Genomic DNA, 20,616 nt, shown 5'->3' with positions numbered 1-20,616 from the left:
ACTTTTATTTTGAGTTAGTGTGTTTGGACATATTTCAGCAAAGTTAGAAGTTAATATTTCCACTGTGATAAACACGACAGCGAGGGTAGTAGTACCTAAGGAAAGACTAAAGTGAAGATTATTAGCGCCACCGTGTGCCCAGCAGAGCTCACACAACATGGAGGTCTTGATATAAACGCTCAACACCCACCTCCCACCAACTCCTTCCGTGTGCCACTTACCTACAGTGGTTCTGAACCCCTGTCCTGGGAACCCCCCACAGCACCATTTATCACGGCTATACCTGGCTGTCTGAATTTACCTGATTTGTTAGTGATTCCTGACCTGGTCATATCAGGGATCTGTCAGCCTACAAGTCACTTGTGTTATGTGTAGATTTCACCAGCTGTTACACACCAGACATGGTGTGACTCCTGCCCAAGGCCTGTTACTGTGGGTTCTGCTGGAAAACCCTCCACTCATTTATTCAGCTGTATCCTGAGGGAAGCGGTGGTGTGGCTTGGCCAGAAGTACGATGAGCCAGACCAACCCTGAAATAGCCTTTCTGTATTCTGGCTGCACATTTTATATGGCCTTTCTAATTTCAAAATATTTAGCTCTGTAAATGTTGTTAATGAGCTATTCCACACAGAACATGCTTCCCCTGCCTTTATCACCCAGACCACAGTGACAGCTGCTCACTGCACTGGACTAGAAAAACGTATCAATATTTATGACTCTATCAAAACATAGAACAAATCAGTTTAGATTATTTTTCACAAATTACATCCAATTAAACTGTGTTAAGAGATGTCACGTGGCATTACAGAGTATTACGTAATATAACCAATGAGATATTTAATGCTAGTTTTAGTCAGAGATTAAATACCCCGTTAATCTCTGCAGTTTTTATGGAATTGCATGGTTATTGAGGTGTGGTATCTTTTAGGTTTAGTGGCTGTGCATGCAAGTCTCACTTTCTCACTTGTAGATTTTGTGGGCCTGGTACCAATGTTTATATCTTTTAAAAGATGATATTTCATGAGTATTATTTAAACATATATAATTGGTTTCAAAGAAGGCAGTATTTGGAAATTTGTCTCATACATGTATGCTTATCAAACAGTGTTACATCAGGATTAGTGGTGTCCCAGTAAACATTTAGCCGTTGATTCAACGTTGAAATAACGTAATGACTGCCGTCTAATCAACGTTCTCTTAAGGTTGAAAATGAAAAAGACGTCCAAACACAGACATTGAAAAGACGACTATTAGACGTATTTTGGGCGTCCATTGACGTTATTAATTGGTCCCGAAATAAATTACTTGTATAAAACGCGTTTTGGACGTCCACTGACGTTATCGATTGGTCACCACTTACGTCCATTGACGTTTAAAATATGTCCTTGACGAACAGACTACTTTTAGACCTATTTTGAACGTCCAGGGACGTTCCTTGTTTACTGGGATAGCATTGTGAAATATCTTCATTAGTATTTTAATACTGAGTTTGAGTGTAAACCTTGAATAATTCTCCGTGCTGAGAAGGCTCTCAGGTCTGGAACAAAAGCAGAACAATACTTTTCTAAGACGCAGTTAATAAAATGATACAAATCAAAATAGATGCCATTTGTGGAGTGTAATATTAAAACCTTTTGTTCAGCAGAGTGAAGCCCCTTCAATATTGCAGTGTAATAGACTGCACAAACACACAATATTGGTATAAATTAGTTAGGGCTTGACAGCAGGGTTGTTTAGAATACGTTGTAGCATTTTTGACCTGACAACAGCATGATAAAGCAAATTTGATATAATGGAGCTATGGATGGAGTATATCTGACTGTAGTTATTAGTCCAGGGGGGCACCCTTGTTCACAGAGGGGCCTGCTTTACAGCTGACCTGTCGCTTAATATGTGCATGGGTCACCGCCCACAGTAAAGAGAGGCCCGAATAGTCACAGTTCACAGCAGCTACCACCAGGTGGCAGCGCTGACCCACAACAACAACCTGGACATCGTGCCGTCATGTGATCACCAGGCCCTCACAAATAATTGTTGTTTAAAGCAGTGGTCAGCAGGCTGTATCTGTGCTACTGTTTATACTGGTCCCCCTCACAGTGCTACTGTAGTTTGTTTGTGACAAAACAACAACATTTGTGGTTTCTAGAAAGCCTTTTTTTAAAAAAACAGAGTGCTGTATTGTGCAAGTGGTGGAATATAAATTAATGTTAGTTGAATATGGAAAATAAAAACTAAATATCAATCCTAATTTCCATTCCCCTCTTAAAGGTAAAGCAGCCACAAAGGGTTCCTGGGGAAGATATCACACAAGAACAACTCATAGTCCTATGAATAACCCTTTAGTTTATAGTTCTGTAAAGATATGGTATCTGAAAATGAGGAATATGAGAGTGGGGAAGTTTTTAAATTTTAAATGTGTTAAGGTCTCTATTGGCTAAAAGTTTTCCCAAGAACTGCCTGTTTAAAATAAGAACATTTATTTTTAAGGTCGTCTCTATAGGCTAGTGGTGGTTTATATCTGGTTTTATTCAAATCTCGTTTGATGTCGAGAGTCAAATAAAATTGCTCCCACTTGTTTTTCCCTGTTTTTCCCTGTTTTTCCCGTCACGTATTCCCTCCACAACAAAGCGGCGTCGTTTGAAATGTTCTGCAGTCCCTGCAGCTAAGGCAATCTCACAGTCCATTTAATTTCAGAGCAGCTCCCCAACAGATTTAGATAGCTTCTCTCAGCTTGTGCTGCAAACGGTGAACATCCCCTTTTCCAAGGGGGCCCATGCACTTTTGCGTTTGCTTTTCAACTGGCCCCTTATCCCCGACCCACCCATAAACCACCGCCTGTGGAAATGAATGTGAAATGATGACCCCTCTCTCTCGCTCTCGCTCTCTGACCCACTCCCTTTATATAGGGGCCCCCAATTTAACCCCCAACCCCCTGAAACTCATCTCGCCTCTCTGAGTGGAAACAAAAAGGGACACAAAACAAGTTTGGTTAGACCAAACCGCGGCTCCGGCGGCAAATATTTCAGCTGGGCTGTGCCAAGTGTACGGTTCACTGTCCGGTCACCTGAATCTGTCAGTTTAGCACGTCTAAGGCAGCAATCAGCGCCCTGCTCCCGCGCCGAAGCTGCTTCTCGAGGCCCCAAACATTGCCTGGCTCATTATTCCCCCCAGGAAGGTCGTGGCCTTGACTGGCCGACCGGAACCTGCTCACTAATTAAGTGCGCTGCTTTGGCACTGGACGTGTCGTGTCTGTAGGACTTCCTACTGGGATTAACGCTGCCCCTGTTCACTTTTCATAAAGCTGTGGGACGGGGGGCTGATCCAGCACATCCGAACCCTGAAGCCCTGCGGTTGTTGTGCTTGGGCTAAGCTAAAAGTGGGCGTTATGCTCAGAAATATGTCTTTGTTCATTTTAAGTCATTTTTTTAAAGATATGCAGTATTTTGTTCTTTTAAGTTTTATGGAGACATTCATGAGCAAAGACATCCGTTTATTTTTAAAATGTGAAAAATTCCTCTCCGTTTTTGAAAACGGCTGCGCTATCATGCCAGTCCAGTAGGGGGCCATAGTACATCTTAAAGAGAGACACCAAAATAACGCGCACGAGAGAAACAGGTTTAATCCCAAATCACTCCATACTCCCTATGTAGTGCACTATGCAAGTCACGAAATGACTGAATTTCGGTTTTAATAGTGCATTAAATATTTATAATAAAGCAATATGTATATTTATTTATATGTGGGAATCTGAAATCTAGTGCTAGTGGCATGTACCTTGTAGTTTACTGACTAAGGGACTTCGCTATGTAGGGAGTGAGGAGGTATTTGCATTTCAGCCAGAGACAGGCACGCTGTGTGACGTCAGCGTTTCCGAAAATATCAGTTTTCTTTTTCGTCCACAGAAGAACGGTGACAACGGTCTTTTCAAAATCGGTCTTTTCAAAAAAGCGTTTTTGAAAACTTCAATTTTCAGTGACCCCAAACGCTGTTTACGTGTGGACTGCCAAAACGCAGACAGAAACTTCCGTTTTTAAAAGTAAACTGATCTGTGTGGACGGGGCTATAGAATCAGACTTTGTTGGCCATTTATGTTTGCACATACAATGAATAAGTATTTGATTACACAGCAGCTTACAGTGCACAGTAACACACACACACACACTTAAATTACAGTGGCCTACGCGAAAAGTTACAATGTGCAGTTTCTGCAGTGCTGAACTCAGAGTAGCATTAACAGAGGCTTCTCCGAATTACATGTCAGTGAAACATCACTATAATTTTGAAATAAAATTTACTTGAGAAAGAAAAAGAAACTAAAGAAGCCCTAACAATCCATCAGTTACATTTTGTATTTGGAGACCAGTTTTTATTTTCCAGTAATATGCTTATTATCTGTTTATTTTGTTGTCCATGACATTAGAATAATATTTTGCTCTGATTTTTAACAAGACACCTCAAGAATAAGTTATGTATTTGGCATATTACCATTTTGAGTTTGCCATGCTCTAGGTAAGAATGGTATTATTTCAGAACAATTTGGCCTTAATGTTTCTATACTGTGTTCAGAGTTGAAGGAAGGAAATGTGCTGTTCTTGCTTGGGCCTGTGGTGGCTAATGACAGCTGTCCCATATGCGCATGCCCAATGTGTCCCATGGCATCTTCTAATGTATCCTTTTATTGATCGCATCTGTATTTCTCTCTCTCTCTCTCTCTCTCTCTCTCTCTCTCTCTCTCCCTCCGTAAGATGCTCCCCTCCCTCTGTATCTGTGTGAAAGTCATGCTCCACCAGATCGTGGCCCGAATTGTGTACAAGTTACCAAATGTCCAGTGTCCAATATGAGGCACACAATATGTCCTAGAAGTATTAGATCATCGAATTAAGCTGTGTTACAAATCGTTTGCAGATTGCTCTGGGAATGCCCAGCACACTCTAAAGCCATAAGAAGGATGTAGAGGATCCTGCACTGTGGATGCCATATGTAGAGCAGCTATTGTTCATTACACGGTGATTACAAAGCCCACCCTGCATCTCCTCTACAGACTACTGGCATGATCCTTTCTGCATTCTTCTCCAGCAGTGCTGTGAGATGCAGAACTTCAGCCCAGCTGCTGTGGCTAGATAACAGCCGGTCATTGGGAATGGCTGATTAAAGGATTTGGAAAATGCTATGTGTTTCCCAAAATCTGCCTGGTCAGGGATTACAGTGCTGTGTTTAATTTCCTGCCAGGGGTTAGCAGACCTCTAGCAACATCCAAATGGTCATGTAATCTTATCAAAGAAACAAGCAGAGCTTACCATTCAACTGAGATGATCGGGTTTTAAAGCTTAGACTCGGACAGCAGCTGTGTATATCAGGGCAAGAGTGGTGTTCTTGGATTCGTTTTGGTTCTGCGTACTGTAATGAATGCAGCATACGTCCAGAGATGAAATAATCCTACATCTTTGACGCTTAGGGCAAGTTTCCCAGATTACATGCTCATAAACCTGAGGATTTTCGATTTCACCGCAAGGACATCCCCCAAGTGGTAAAATACAGCAGGTTCTGTCTTACCTGAGTTTGAGTCATGGCATTTCACCAACCAGAACAGCCTTAGACCACATGAGCACAATAAACCAGTACCAACCTTTTCTTTGAGATCTACCATTTTTCAGGTTTTATTTCGAACCCAAAACTTATACGTCTCATTCAGCTAATCATAGACCTCTGAAAGTACCATGATTTATTAGAGTTGATAGAAGATACAGCTCCGAGAGCAGTTTTGGTGGCCACTGCACTAGTTCGGTCTGGCAGAGGTCCATACGTATTGTTCCTGTGATGCATCTACCACTTGTTAGAACCACCCAAAAATAAACACGGTGACATGGCAATTTTGCAATGTTATGAGTTAAAAGAGGACCACTTGAGTACACCAAAAGTATAAAAGCATAATGGGATGTCAAAATGGCTTCTTTTCAAACTCACATTCACTTCTGTTTATTTTTGTCTGAATAGTGTGTACAATGACCGCAAAGCACCCCTCTGTCACACGCGTTTACATTTTAAATATAAAAGTTTAAATTCTTAACTTGGCCCACCAGTAAAACAACACATTATCACAGGCAACCAATCAAGATTTAAGTCTGTAACTAATCCAAAATGATTGAAAAAATCTGTGAAATTTAGGAAATAATGAATCATATTTTTGCTTTTTCTGTGTTTTTAAATGGTTTCTATGTTTTGACTTTGTTTTATGCTCTGTAAATCCATTACTGAATATTCTTGTGTCCATGTACTTGTCAGACGTATTAAACCATCCCTGAGCAGTACCTTGCGCTTGTATTGCATCATGCCTTGCAAATAATAAGGCATCATATAAATGTCGCATAAGTATGCACCATGCAGTAATGGTACTGTATCACTGGCCTTGCTGTTCAGTTCTTGATCCATCTGTGAAATTGCCTTGTAATGTAAGCATACAATTCAGGTCTACTTGCCTAAATACCTTGGCGGTTTGTTGTTTTTCACTTGTAGCCTGTTATGGCTTTACAATGTCAGGCAGTTTACAAAGAACAGGAAGTGGAGACAAAGATATGCCATACATTTTATTAATTTAATATAAAAGCAGCAGGCTCTAGAGTGTAGTGTCGGTTTTCTTGCCTAGATGGCACTCTTTCCCCATATTCTTCGCTAATTGGTCTTTGTATTCTACTTTGTTCTGGACAGGAGAAAGCCAAGCACAGTTTGTTAAAGAGCTTTTGTTGTGGAAACCTTGCGCCCTTAGATACATATGGGGAAACTGGGCTGCGAAAATGAATTGAATTAATTGTTTTTGTGATGTCATGAAAACCAACACTCCTTTATCAGCCTACAGCAGCATAGCTCCCACTATTTACATTAAAGTTATAAGTGGTGTTCAGACGGGACTGCTTTTAAATAAGGCACAACACAGGCAGCCTGTCAAGACAAATATTATTTAAACGTATTTATGTGTGTCATAAGAACTGAATGACATTGACTCCAAAATTCTAAAAACAAGTTGGTACTTGTTTTTTAGGGCACTGAAGGTAGATAAATATTCAGTCATATACAGGAGGTTGTGATTTCTTCATTATTAGTGATAGCAAGCTAACTAATAAAAATGTACAGTGTTTAATTCAATTCTGGTGGACCTCAGCTGCACACTGACTTTCATTCATTCATTGTCTGTAACCGCTTATCCAATTCAGGGTTGCGGTGGGTCCGGAGCCTACCCGGAATCATCGGTTACAAGTTGGGAACACACCTCACAGGGCGACACACATTCACTCTTCTACAGAGATTTTTGAGCCACCAATCAATGTGTGTTTGTGGGAGAAAACCGGAACACCCGGAGGAAACCCACACGGACACAGGGAGAACACACTCCTCACAGACAGTCACCCTTGAACCTACAACCTACCTGCACACTGACTTGTGGTGGATAAAGAGTGAAGAACTGTTGCATTAGTGGAGGAATATGTGGAAATATTTTAACCAGTGAGCTACCATAGTTGTTAGCCAGCTAGTGATCTCGCTACTATCAATAATAAAGTCATAAACGTGGCGAGGGTTATAAGCTGAATTACATTATTAAGTTGTTTATGTCTGCTGTCAGCACTGTGGAGTTATGATGGCGAAGGGTTAGTCATTATATTGTCATTTATAACTACACTTTATAACTAAAGTCAATCTCCTGCAGTCGTTAGAGACTGTTGACAGAAAAAAGACTTTTAAAAGCAGAAAAACATCTCAATAGCTTTAGTGCAGCACTGCTGCTAATCTATAAATATACACCAAATAAATACTTGTTGTTCAGAGGTGGCATTTAAGGTGGAATGGAAAAAATCCAATAATACACTGGTCAATCAGCTTGGTTTGTCCTTCATAAACAAACGGTACAGTCATTCACGTATAAGTCATTCACCATATGGAAGAGTTTAGAACACAACATACAAATATAATTACACATTAAAGATAAAAAGAAAATAAATTGTAAAGAAAGTTTGAGGTTTTTATAATGAAATGTCCTACTATATTGGGATATTTCTTTTAATTTGTTTATGTTAATATTGACATTTTGCTTTATTTATTACACATGCTGTTTATTGTATTTATTTGTTTTTTTATATTTCAGGCATTTGGTGAACCCAGTAGAAATGCTGTGTCATCTTCTTTTATTATTTATGTTTAGCACAAAATAGTTTTTTTTTTTTTAAGTAGCGCTAGTGTATTTTAACTTTTTTTAAAGAGACGAAAACACTATAAACCAAAGGCTCCATCCCACTCTTGTTGTTAAAGACAAAAATAAAAAAAAAGAATGTAGTCTGTTCTAAGCAACATATAATCATTGAAAATATAAAGGCATATGTGACAGGATCAGTGTGATGCCCTGCAATGGACTAGTGCCCTGTCTGGGGTTAGTTTCATACTTTCCAATGTCTCATGTCTATGAGATCGTGTGGTGAGTGTACTGGCATGAATAGGCTGCATCGCTTCGTCCAGGTGGATGCTGCACAATGCTGGTGGTTGGGGAGACTGTAAGATACTTGGATGTTAGACCTCCAGGCTGAAAGTGGTGTTGGTTGGGCCAATAGAGGGCTCTCTCCCTGTGGTTTGTGTGGGTCCCAATGCCTGAGTGCAGTGACGGGGACACTTTACAGAACAAATGTCCCAGTCCTTTACATGAGACGTGCAGCAGACTTCCTTTTTCACTGAGGTGATAAAGGATACCTTGGCAGTGTCTTGAAAAAGAGAAGGGGTGTTATATTCTCATTCACTGGTGACTGAGTAGTGCTAAGCAGTATTAGATAATGTAACTGCACTTATCTGTATTTGCATGTTATTCTATAGCATACATTTCCTTTGTTGTTAAACACCAGTTTGGCATTGTGCACAAAAGGCATGAAGTTCATTTAGAGGCCAGACTTTCTGCTCTTAGCTACAATGTCACATGGCGATGCTGTGAAAATAATGAAATTCAAAGTATTTTCTTAGACATGTACTTGAGCTCATGATATTATTTATTAGCACTGGAAAGTGGAAAGCCACTATCCACCGTTTTACTTTGACAGGAGAACTAATAGGTGCCTGTCCAGGCATTGTGTCGGACGCAGGACAAACACAATTTCCAACTTAAAGCCTTGAAGTTTCCTTAAAGTCTTCTGTTTTTAGCAGTACAATATTCTACTGCTAAAGTTCCACATCTTTTTTTAACACCATTCTGTGGCACGCCAGTGTTATCTTGTTACACTGACAGACATGCATTCAAACTGCTGTCCTCCCTCTGAAAAAAGGATGTATGCTGTGAATTCTGACAATAGTCGCTGGGAATTCAAGAACAAACCCAGACAACGAGTGCCTGCTCTTGCATCAGCTTTTAGCTTCAGTGCTCCCTTCAGTCTCCCTCCTCCCAATTGTCTCCGTCGTATGCAAATTGGACGACGTGCTATAGTTTTCTGCCTCTCTGCCTCTCTGCTTCTCTCCCCTGGCGGTCAGGTGTGGTGAGCACAGTGGCAGGAAACCAGTCGTTGACCCCTAACTCGTCCAGGGCGGTTCCTGCTCAAGGCCTTGTGTAAACTCACTACTCAGTAGAAACACTCCCAGCTCCTGCATAGATTGAAGAAATATCCTGGTAATGTTTTACAATTTTTTTTAGCCTAAAAGAATTCAATCAGTGTCTAACTGTTCTGTCATTATATTTGCATTGGAGTTATGAGGTTAATGTTGCAAAGAATGGGAGTTTATGCTACAGCAATTAGCAGTGTGCAAACTGCATGGCCGAGTGAGCATTCACTTCCTGTCAACACATTCAAATGAGAAGTAATCCAAAATAAAAGAACTGTTTTTTACCGATGTATGACACGCTGCAGACAAAACACAAGCTCCAACATAGCTGCTACTTAGGGAGGCCACTTTCAGTACCCCAGAAAGTACGAAGAACCTGGACCTATATATAAATTGCAAAAGCTGCTAAAATGAGACTTCTGTGTAAATTCTGTGTGAGTTGTAATTCATTTAACTCAGTTAAGAACTTAGTGTGGCAGGTGTGTTATTATTTAGACTGGAAGCTTTATCATAAATGGTATAGAGTACAGGGCGGCATGGTGGCGCAGCAGGTAGTGTCGCAGTCACACAGCTCCAGGGGCCTGGAGGTTGTGGGTTCGATTCCAGCTCCAGGTGACTGTCTGTGAGGAGTTGGTGTGTTCTCCCCGTGTCCGCGTGGGTTTCCTCTGGGTGCTCCGGTTTCCTCCCACAGTCCAAAAACACACGTTGCAGGTGGATTGGCGACTCGAAAGTGTCCGTAGGTGTGAGTGTGTGAGTGAATGTGTGTGTGTCTGTGTTGCCCTGTGAAGCACTGCTGCTAATCTATAAATATACACAAAATAAATACTTGTTGTTCAGAGGTGGCATTTAAGGTGGAATGGAAAAAATCCAATAATACACTGGTCAATCAGCTTGGTTTGTCCTTCATAAACAAACGGTACAGTCATTCACGTATAAGTCATTCACCATATGGAAGAGTTTAGAACACAACATACAAATATAATTACACATTAAAGATAAAAAGAAAATAAATTGTAAAGAAAGTTTGAGGTTTTTATAATGAAATGTCCTACTATATTGGGATATTTCTTTTAATTTGTTTATGTTAATATTGACATTTTGCTTTATTTATTACACATGCTGTTTATTGTATTTATTTGTTTTTTTATATTTCAGGCATTTGGTGAACCCAGTAGAAATGCTGTGTCATCTTCTTTTATTATTTATGTTTTAGCACAAAATAGTTTTTTTTTTTAAGTAGCGCTAGTGTATTTTAACTTTTTTTAAAGAGACGAAAACACTATAAACCAAAGGCTCCATCCCACTCTTGTTGTTACGAAGTACGAAGAACCTGGACCTATATATAAATTGCAAAAGCTGCTAAAATGAGACTTCTGTGTAAATTCTGTGTGAGTTGTAATTCATTTAACTCAGTTAAGAACTTAGTGTGGCAGGTGTGTTATTATTTAGACTGGAAGCTTTATCATAAATGGTATAGAGTACAGGGCGGCATGGTGGCGCAGCAGGTAGTGTCGCAGTCACACAGCTCCAGGGGCCTGGAGGTTGTGGGTTCGATTCCAGCTCCAGTTGACTGTCTGTGAGGAGTTGGTGTGTTCTCCCCGTGTCCGCGTGGGTTTCCTCTGGGTGCTCCGGTTTCCTCCCACAGTCCAAAAACACACGTTGCAGGTGGATTGGCGACTCGAAAGTGTCCGTAGGTGTGAGTGAATGTGTGTGTGTCTGTGTTGCCCTGTGAAGGACTGGCGTCCCCTCCAGGGTGTATTCCCGCCTTGCGCCCGATGATTCCAGGTAGGCTCTGGACCCCACGCGACCCTAAATTGGATAAGCGGTTACAGATAATGGATGGATGGATGGATGGTATAGAGTACATTACCCTTTAGGTAAATTAGCCTCAAAGCTCCAATGCAAATCATGTCTTGTCTGATAGATGACATTTGGGATTTAGGGATATAAGAATTTTGCCAAACTATTCCTTAAAGCCTGTCCAGAATATTTCCACACCTCAGAGCGTGCCTTGGCCAGATGTGAGTGTGAGAAGTATTGGTAACACTCCAACTGTCTCTCTTCTTTACCCACCTTTTTTTTCTTCATCTCTCCTGTGTGTGTGTATGTGTGTGTGTGTGTGTGTATATGTGTGTATATATATATATGTATATATATATATATATGTGTATATATATATGTCTGTGCATGTGTGTCTGCCTTTGGTGGGGTGTTAAAGGATGGGAAGTCGAAAGGGCTGAAGTCATTACAGGATGTTCGGCTCATAAATTAACATTAATATCGTTGTCCAGCGCATTCTCTCTCCCATCCCCCATGTTTCTTTGTCCTTTGCATTCTGTCTGTATCTCTTTCTGTATTGACCTTCCTGTCTGTCATTTTATTTACATTTATTTGTAAAATCAGTATCCACTTCTTTGTCTCTCCCGTTTTCTTTGTCTGTCTTTTAACCTTTTATTTTCTTTTTTCTGTATTTCTTCGTCTGTATTTATTTGTTTAATTCTGTAACTTTTCTATCTTATTGCTATAACTCTTGTCTTTTTCTCTCTGTCTGTGTCAGAATACCTCTTTCAATTTCTTTGACTTTGTTAAAATAAACATTGACCTGGTCACTCCTGGTGCAGCTGGAGCTCTGACCCTCTTTGGCCTTATTGACAGGTAGGGGGCAGTTGCAGTAGAGGATAGTTTTAGGTGGTCCTTGCTTTGATGTTGTGTTTTCAGAATCAATATCGAGTGTGAAACTTAAGTGTGAAGTTTTCGACCTTTCATTTTGTGCTCAGTTCAAACAGCTAGCAGCCAGGGGTATGGCCAGCAGCCAGGGGTGTGATAAGCTCAGCCTCGCTTATCAGACACATGCCCTGTGTTTATTAATATGAAACAGCTTGACCTAGATTAAGCATAGTGCAATATTTTCATAAATTAAAAGTTTTGCTTTGTTTATTTAAATATTTGTTTGTTTTAATACATGGCCTAAGATCATGTATGTCAGTAAGTGGAATGACTTCAATGTTATGTAAGTTTTCCTACCACAGTATTAGTGTCTGATGCTGATATGATATCTCAACAAGCAAACGTGACCTGAAATTACTACATTTAATATGTATCCTCTTAAATATTATGGTTCTAAGATTCTTCTTCTAAGATGGTTCTGTATATCACCTTCTAGAGAAGGTTTAGTATGACACCAACAAAGGGTTCGTCTATTGTTATGATGTTAAGCATTTAACAATAGAAGAACCATTTCTGGATCATTCTCCATCAATTTGAAGAACCCGATTGATGTCACTTTAGAAGAACTTGTCTCTTTATTTTGTTGTGTTCAATATGTAGTTGCAGCTTTGTATGAATTACCAATGAAAAGGATGGCAGTGCAGAAAAACTTTGGGACATATACTGGGGTATGTACAGGTGCTCTGGTTTCCTCCCACGGTCCAAAAACACATGTTGGATTGGTGACTCAAAATGTCAGTAGGTGTGAATGTCCCCACTCCAGGGTGTGTTCCTGCCTTGCGCCCGGTGATTCCGGGTAGGCTCCGGATCCACCACAACCCTGAACTGGATAAGCGCTTACAGACAACCCATTCATTCCAAACTAAATTTGGGTTGATACTAAATAAATTATATCATAAGAATGATACACAATTCTGTGCAGCCTTATTGTCACAATGTAAATATTGTCACTTTTATTGTTGAAAATTTGAAGAGACCCCATTTAAGAATAAATCCGCTCAATCAGTGCTTTCTGGATTCCTCTGTCATGTTCATTTTGAGGCTTACTCTCTTCACTTCCCCCAGATGATGCTGAACAGGGACAAAATGTTGTTGGACAGAAAGTCATCCATCAGCAGTGATCTGGAGAGATGTTCTCTGCACACAGACGCTGGGGAGCACAGGAGCAGAGTCACTGTGGAGGTAACTGAGAGTCAACTGGAGCATGAAAAATAACTCAAAAGCACAGTTACTGAACTGACCTTTCAAGTGGCGTGATACATTGATATGGTGATACATGATACACTCAGTACCACAAGTTCTGTCACAATTCTGGATATCAACACAATACTACTTAAAAACATGAAAAGATTTGCCGGAACAAAAATGTAATGAAATAAATCATTAAATGAGACTTCCAGTGAGTTCATAAATCGCTGCATAATTGAGTCAGTGAGAGATTCACAGTGGCTTTGATGTGGAATGTTTCATTATAGAAAAACTTACTGACTCTGATCTATTTATAATTGTGGCGATTTGAACAAGACCATATTTGCTACATACAAATACAACCCCTTTATTCATTTAAAGTAATGCATCAGAAATGCTTGGAATAACTTTAATTCTTTACAATGAGCACTTTTCAGTTCTTCATTTCTCTTCAGTTTTTTCTCTCATAGAGGTTTTAATGTAAAACCATCGTAAAATACAAAAGCAAAAGTATTTAAAAGAATAAAGCTCTTCAATTTTCTGTTGAATATTTGAATGAGTCCTATGTTCATTGAGTTGTTCTATTTTTGTATAGCAGAAAAGAGAAACAAAATTTTTTTTTTCATTGTGTCGGATGTGATTCTCTGGACATGAAGTGTACAGCTGGATGTTTTCTGTGTCAGACACATGAGGTGTGGGTGTGTCAGATGCATGTTCATGGTTCGGAGGCACCTGTGTAGCATGTGCATGTGTAGGTGAATTCTCCGGAATATTACCGGCTCTGTTCAAACATGGGCTTACTCTGACATTACCCGGATTTTGTACTACAGTTCTGATTAGATGACATCCAGGTAATGTGCGGTACTTATGTTAAGGACATTCGCATTCACACATACAGCTCCTCCAGGTAATGTCCATAAAAGTTCTCAGTTACCCTGCATGTGTGAAATGGACATTCTAGTGATATTTTACACTTCACTGTTTCTCCTTATTCTTTCGATTTTTTTTCATTTGTCTATGAACTTAATCTTTGCTTCAGAAACTAGAAAAGGAAAATGCTAAGTTGAAGATGCAGTATGAAGATCTAAGGTAACTGCCAGAACTTCACCTTCTTGATCTGCAAAACCTTTCATTTTGTTTTAAAACTGATTTTTAACTAATTTCTTTTATATCACCTCCTTTTTCTCTTGTTATTCAGAAGCCAGTATATGCAGCTGCTGGAGGAGGCAAAGGAGGAGAAGTTTGAGGAAAGGAGAATTAATCTCCTCAAGGCTCAAGTGTTGCAGCTGGAGAGACAGGTTCACTGCACCCTCTTTTCATTTTGACCAGTTATTCACCTTGTTTTCTGGCCAATTCGTATTATTAGTTCACACAAGCTTACAATCAATAGCACAAGCCATCAAAGTATAATTGATACTTTCTGAAATCTGAATGTTATAACACTATTTACACACTTATTTGTGCATAATTCAACTGAATTCTTTATGGAAACAAGAATAGATTTAAAGTGTTCCTTGTCCTTGATGTGTTCCTCATTAAACGTTTTGCTTCATATGAGCTTTTATATGAGTTCTGATTTTATTGCAGTATAACTGACAGAACCTGCTAAACTGGCCAAATGTGGAGCATGCTGTAAAACCATACAGCAAAACAGTGCCACAACATATGGAGTACTTTATGTTGTTTTTCATGCTCTAACCGTGGTTAAGTATTCAGAATGCATGGTGTCTGTTTTGCAGGTGATTTTACTTTCTGAGGGCTTGAGCTCGCAGCTTTGCCGCAGTCAGGATGTGGAGAAAGCTCTTGATCCTCTAACACAGAGATTAAGGTATGCTACTGAATTGCACTGGTAGTGCAGGATGGTGGTTTGAATGCAAATGATACTCTCCATTTATCTCCTCCAGGCACGTTACCACAGAAGCCAAAATGCAAGTTCAGATATGTCTTTGAAGTAAACAAGGGTAAAGTGTGAAGGAACATTTTGGCCCAAAATAAAAGGAAAATAGACTTTAGTTGGATGAAAGTGTAATGTTAAATTTTTGTCCTAAATTTTATTTTAAGCCATATTTTACATATTTTGCCTGGTTTTATATTCATAGAAATACATATCTTTATTTCAAAGAATTAAACACATTTTGTTTATTTTGGCTCTGAAATCAATGAAATTAAAAACTATTATCCCTGTTTTTAATAAACCACAAAGACAAAAGTCTGCGATTAAATTGATTGATATTTATGAATGACATCACTTAGATGAGATTCAGACAATAGGATGTAACCAGCAGGTGGACATTTGTTTTCTAGTGTTTTGTTTGGTGTCAGTTTGGGCAAAAATAAAAAGCATCTTTTTCAAATGTAAAAATGCACATAATTTAGTTTCCAACCCTGGCACAACTCTGGTCAGAAATGTATCATTATGTGAACAAAGCTGGTTGGTTTGTGCTGGAGAAACAAGGTAAATGTGTAAAAAATTTGTGACATCATAATCATGATGAAATAAAAACAGTAATTTTTTTAGCTCAGTTTACATAATTGGACTTGGGTGTGAGGTGTTATTTTTGTTTTCCTATGGGCCCTTTAAAATTGTTACTAGTTCCCCAGCGTTCAGCTCAGATATCCTCTGTATTGTTCTCCTAGTGTCTTTAGCGTCACCTTGGCTTCCTCTCGCTCGTGGCAGCCCTGCACCTGCTCTGTGTCAGCTCTTTAGCAGGAGCTGTACTGACAGCCGCCGGAGGCATGAGACTATACAGGCTCTTCAAAGACTGAACAGGCTTTGCTTCTCCTCGACTGAGCTCAGATCAGATCAGACTACCAATATCTATTTTACCACTTCAGCAAAAATCCCACACGAAACTGCTCTGAGATCAGGTGAAAAAAAGGGAACTTTTCCTGCCCCCTCTGGGTAGAGTTAGGGCCACCGTACTCCTGCTGGATGTGTGTGATGTGGGCTGAAGTGATACGCTGCAGTTAATCCGCTCAGCTTGCCGCCTCTAAGTGCCTGTTATTGGGGCCTCTGATCCAATAATGACCAGGATTATGGCACTTTGCTCCCACATAATTTCATTTTGTTACACCCCGCAAAAGCGCATTCACATTGTTGCTCCCTGCTGACGTCTCGACGTTCAGCAGAAACGGGCGTGGCGCTGGAGAAATGGTATTGCCTCTTAGAAAAATTGAGAGGATGACAATGCTGATTATCTTTTAACATGTTCAACATTGTTCTCTCCTGACACTGGATTGTTATGCCTGCTTTATCATTTCCACTAAGACAAATTCCTCGTCTGCTACAGAGTGACCTCTAGGGCAGGTGAAGGCTTTCCAGATTAACTCTGGTGCAAATGATGCATTAATTTCAGAGCTTATAAAAATACATTTATTTAAAAGGCCATTGGACCAGATGAAGTTTGTAACATTGACTTCACTTATACTGAATTATACTAAGATGCAATAAGATGTGTACTCCACTTTGACATAAATAATGCTTTCAGATTATTTACAAATGAAAATTTGTTTGTCGTCAGAACGTTGCTGAGCTCTGGTGCAGCTGCAGATGTGGTAATTGCCCGATCAGAACTGACCCAGCTTTTGGAAAGATGTGAGGATGTGAAGCAGAAGCTCCACAGGAAAAATAAGGTAAATCCTAGTGTAGTCAGAGTTAATGCCTTCTCTGTTCTCCCTCTTCTTTTTGGTGTGAACTGCTGTGATGTCCTGAATGTACTGAGACAGCATGTAAAGATTACAGATACAGTAGTGTGCAAAGTCTTTAGCACCTAAGATTATTGTCATTATTAATATTTAATATAATTTATCTTCTCAATATGCAGTGTTTTTATAAAACATATAAATTCAAATAAATACAAAAACATTAATACAGAAAAAAAAATTTTGAATTGTGAGCGATAGTGAAGAACAAAGTTTCTAAATGTTCTTCTTGATCAGGATTTTACTTGATTTAACATAGCAAAGTATTTATAAACCACTAAAACTAAGTATTGGATGATAACCACAAATAATGCTGGACTGCCAAAGGGTTAAACCAGCATATTCACACAATATCACTGCTTACTGTAATAATGTAATTTGGTTATGTGATTATTTTAGAGGTTTTTGTTTGTTTGTTTTGACCAAATAAACTCATATATTCCTCATATAAATAGCTTTTTAAATATAATTTCCTGGTGCCTAAAACTTTTGCACAGTACTGTGAATCTGAAATATCAAAGGGTCAAAAACTTGCATGCAATCTAATACCTGACAAGAGGTTATGGTGCCTAAATACTGTCAAATAAGACTAACGTGACCTGACATTTCATAAATCTGTGTTCCTTAAAAATGTATATGGCCCATAATGTATGTGCTGTAGGCTGAAACAGTTTTATGATCACATTTTTGATATTAAGTGTATTTAAGTTTGAGTGTATTTTGAAAATCCAGCTGATTTCAAGCAAAGTCTGGAAAACTAATTTTTCCACCATATGGGCTCTCTAACATCCGTACCTGGCTTCACCTAATACCCTTGGGGCTGAATGCTGTCAAGTACTCACAAAAATGTTCCATCTAGACAAATATTTCCCAAAAGAGTGGGGGCTGTTACTGCAGCAAAGGAGGACAAACTGCCTATTGATACTCTTGATTTCAGAAAAAAATGTTGGAAGAGCATGGAAGAGGGTGAATGGCCATATACTGTGTTTATAAATCTCTTTTTTCAAAGTGCAAATATTTACTGAAAAACCACAATTAAAGCCAGTGGGGATTATCTTCTCATTTTAGAAGTAATTTATTCTCTGTGATAATTGACCATGTGGCACAGTGTGGTGGATAGAGATTACGTTGAAACACACCAGTTTGTTCTCTTAATCTTTTATTTAACTCCTCCTATAGCCAACTTCACACTGCAGGATGATAAGAGAAGTTTCCCAGCCGGTTTTATATTCTCGTCACTGATGCAAGCATCTATCATCTACAGAACTCGGGTTAGAGAACATAACCTTATCACCCCCATTACCCGTGTAGATGGATCTCTTACAAGCTCTAATAGTGTGTAACTCTGAGAGGTAGATTTGTCCTCTTGACTGACCTAGGATCTGTTCATCTTCTTGCTATCTTTTCTCACCACTGTATTTCACTATTACACTCCATTGCCTTTGCTGAATATAGACCAACACATTGCCCATTTCTCTCTCTGTGTCTCCCACCCGGAGATAATAACATGCCACAATGATAGAAAGTCCTGTTAAATAATAGGCAAGGTGTTATTACATGCTCTGTCATCTGTGCGCTCTGGGGGGATTTTGTATACCTGCCAGAATGAAAGAACGCTGTCTGCTGAATGGCTTAGGTTTTTTACCGTAGATGTACCAGGCTGCACACGTGTCGTAAATGCCTCATGAGTGGAGATGGAGCTCCTCTCATTCCTCTCCCGCTTCTTTTCATTTCTACCTTCCATTTTCAGCTCAGCCGGGGAGTCAGAAACAAGCAGTCTGGTCGCAAATTAAAGGCCTAGAACAAATGCTTTTGAACAATCTGGTCGTCTATCGCTCCTGAACAGGGGGTGGGGGGGCGCCTGTCGCTCCTGTACAGAGACAACTACAGAAAGCCTATCTGCCTTTGTTCAGTAGTGCAGAATGTGTAACTGAATCTTATTTATGTCTAGGAGGAGTGTATATACACTGATTGATCACTGGATTTGGAACACCTACCTTGTATCTACATTCATTGTCCATTTTATCAGCTCCAATGACCATACACGAGCACTTTGGAGTTCTGCAAATACAGTCTGTAGTCCACCTGTTCCTCTGCATACTTTCTTACCCCCATTTTCCCCTGCTCTTCAATGGCCAAGACCCCCACAGTACCATCACAGAGCAGGTATGATTTGGGTGGTGAATCATTGTCGGTGCTGCAGTGACAGTGATTTTGGTGGTGTGATATTGTGTGTTGTGCTGGTGCGAGTGGATCAGACATGGTAGGGTTGCTGACGTTTTTAAAGCCCTCAGAGTATCAACCACCAACAAAAAGTATCCAGCCAACAGTGTCCTGTACTCACTGATGAAGGATGACCAACACAAACTGTGCCAAAACAGATGAGTTACTATCTCTGTCTTTACATCTATAAGGTGGACCAACCTGGTAGGTGTTGGACAGTGAGTGGACACAGTGTTTAAAATCTCAAAAACCACTGCTGTGTCTGATCCACTCTTACCAGCGCAACCCACACTAACACACCACCACCACGTCAGTGTCACTGCACCTCTGAGAATGATTGTGTGTTTCTTTTCGCAGAAATCAATTTGAAGGCTTTAAAAGAATGTGAAAAAGTATCTCATTTATCTCAGATGTCGTTGGCCAAGACAAATATGATGTCTACGGATTGCTTGTTTAGTTTTGCGCCAAAAATAGGAGACTAATGTTGCTGAATTGCAAAGGAAGCACACAAAGGAAGTGACATTATGATTGAGCCTTGTAGGCTGTTATTATTATCACTGGCCTAAATAACTTAAATATTTCTACATAGAAGTAAATTAACTATTCTTATTAGGTTAGAATGCAGTATAATCAATGGAGGTGGGAGGATTTATGCCAATGTCATTGTCGTAATATGTAATGTTCATTTCTCATTAGTACAATTAGAACATAGGTGATTCAAGCTTTTTTGTGATAGTCCCACCATCAATGCTTCCTTAAAAAAAAAACAAAAAAAAACAATATCTGTAATGTTGCCTATGTATCATGAAGGCCTTAAGAGCCTTCTTCTCTCCCCAGTTACCCAGCTTGGTTTCCGAGTCATTTGTTTCCTGATTGAAGCCGAACAGGTTGAATTGCTGTTAAGAGGCGCTTTCACGATCTGCCGTGTAATTGAAGTAATTACAGGTTCCATCTGCTGTGTGTTGAACAATGCACAGTAAACATTGTTACAAGGCAAATCACGGGAGACAAGTGCTAGATCAAGTACTGCTGGGTGCTTCTCTCCACTGTCTCAAGCATTCCGAAAAAAATAGAACCCATAATGTGACACATCTCCATGGTTTGCAATTCAGATGCGATCATGAGGCTTCTTTTCACTCACTACGCGTGGCGAGGAGTGGATGGGCAATTTTGTCACTTACGATAAAAGCATTCCTGTTTACCTCTCCTCTC

The 20,616-nt window shown here is 39.7% G+C and overlaps 1 protein-coding gene across 4 annotated transcripts in view; it reads left to right on the top strand.

Moving 5' to 3' along the window:
• Positions 1-20,616, top strand: part of LOC136679235 (protein lava lamp-like) — an 81,453-nt gene that overhangs the window by 225 nt on the left and 60,612 nt on the right. For all 4 annotated transcript variants that reach the window (XM_066657651.1, XM_066657650.1, XM_066657652.1 and 1 more), the window contains exons 2-6: positions 13,357-13,473; positions 14,519-14,568; positions 14,678-14,777; positions 15,219-15,307; positions 17,001-17,112. In XM_066657651.1, the coding sequence (XP_066513748.1) occupies positions 13,357-13,473; positions 14,519-14,568; positions 14,678-14,777; positions 15,219-15,307; positions 17,001-17,112 (468 nt within the window). The remainder of the gene's footprint in view (positions 1-13,356; positions 13,474-14,518; positions 14,569-14,677; positions 14,778-15,218; positions 15,308-17,000; positions 17,113-20,616) is intronic.

The sequence above is a fragment of the Hoplias malabaricus genome, chromosome Y, assembly GCF_029633855.1.
Source record: "Hoplias malabaricus isolate fHopMal1 chromosome Y, fHopMal1.hap1, whole genome shotgun sequence".
In the NCBI taxonomy this organism is placed as follows: Eukaryota; Metazoa; Chordata; class Actinopteri; order Characiformes; family Erythrinidae; genus Hoplias; species Hoplias malabaricus.
Note: the sequence above shows the minus strand (reverse complement) of the source record. Positions and strands in the feature narration are given on the sequence as shown.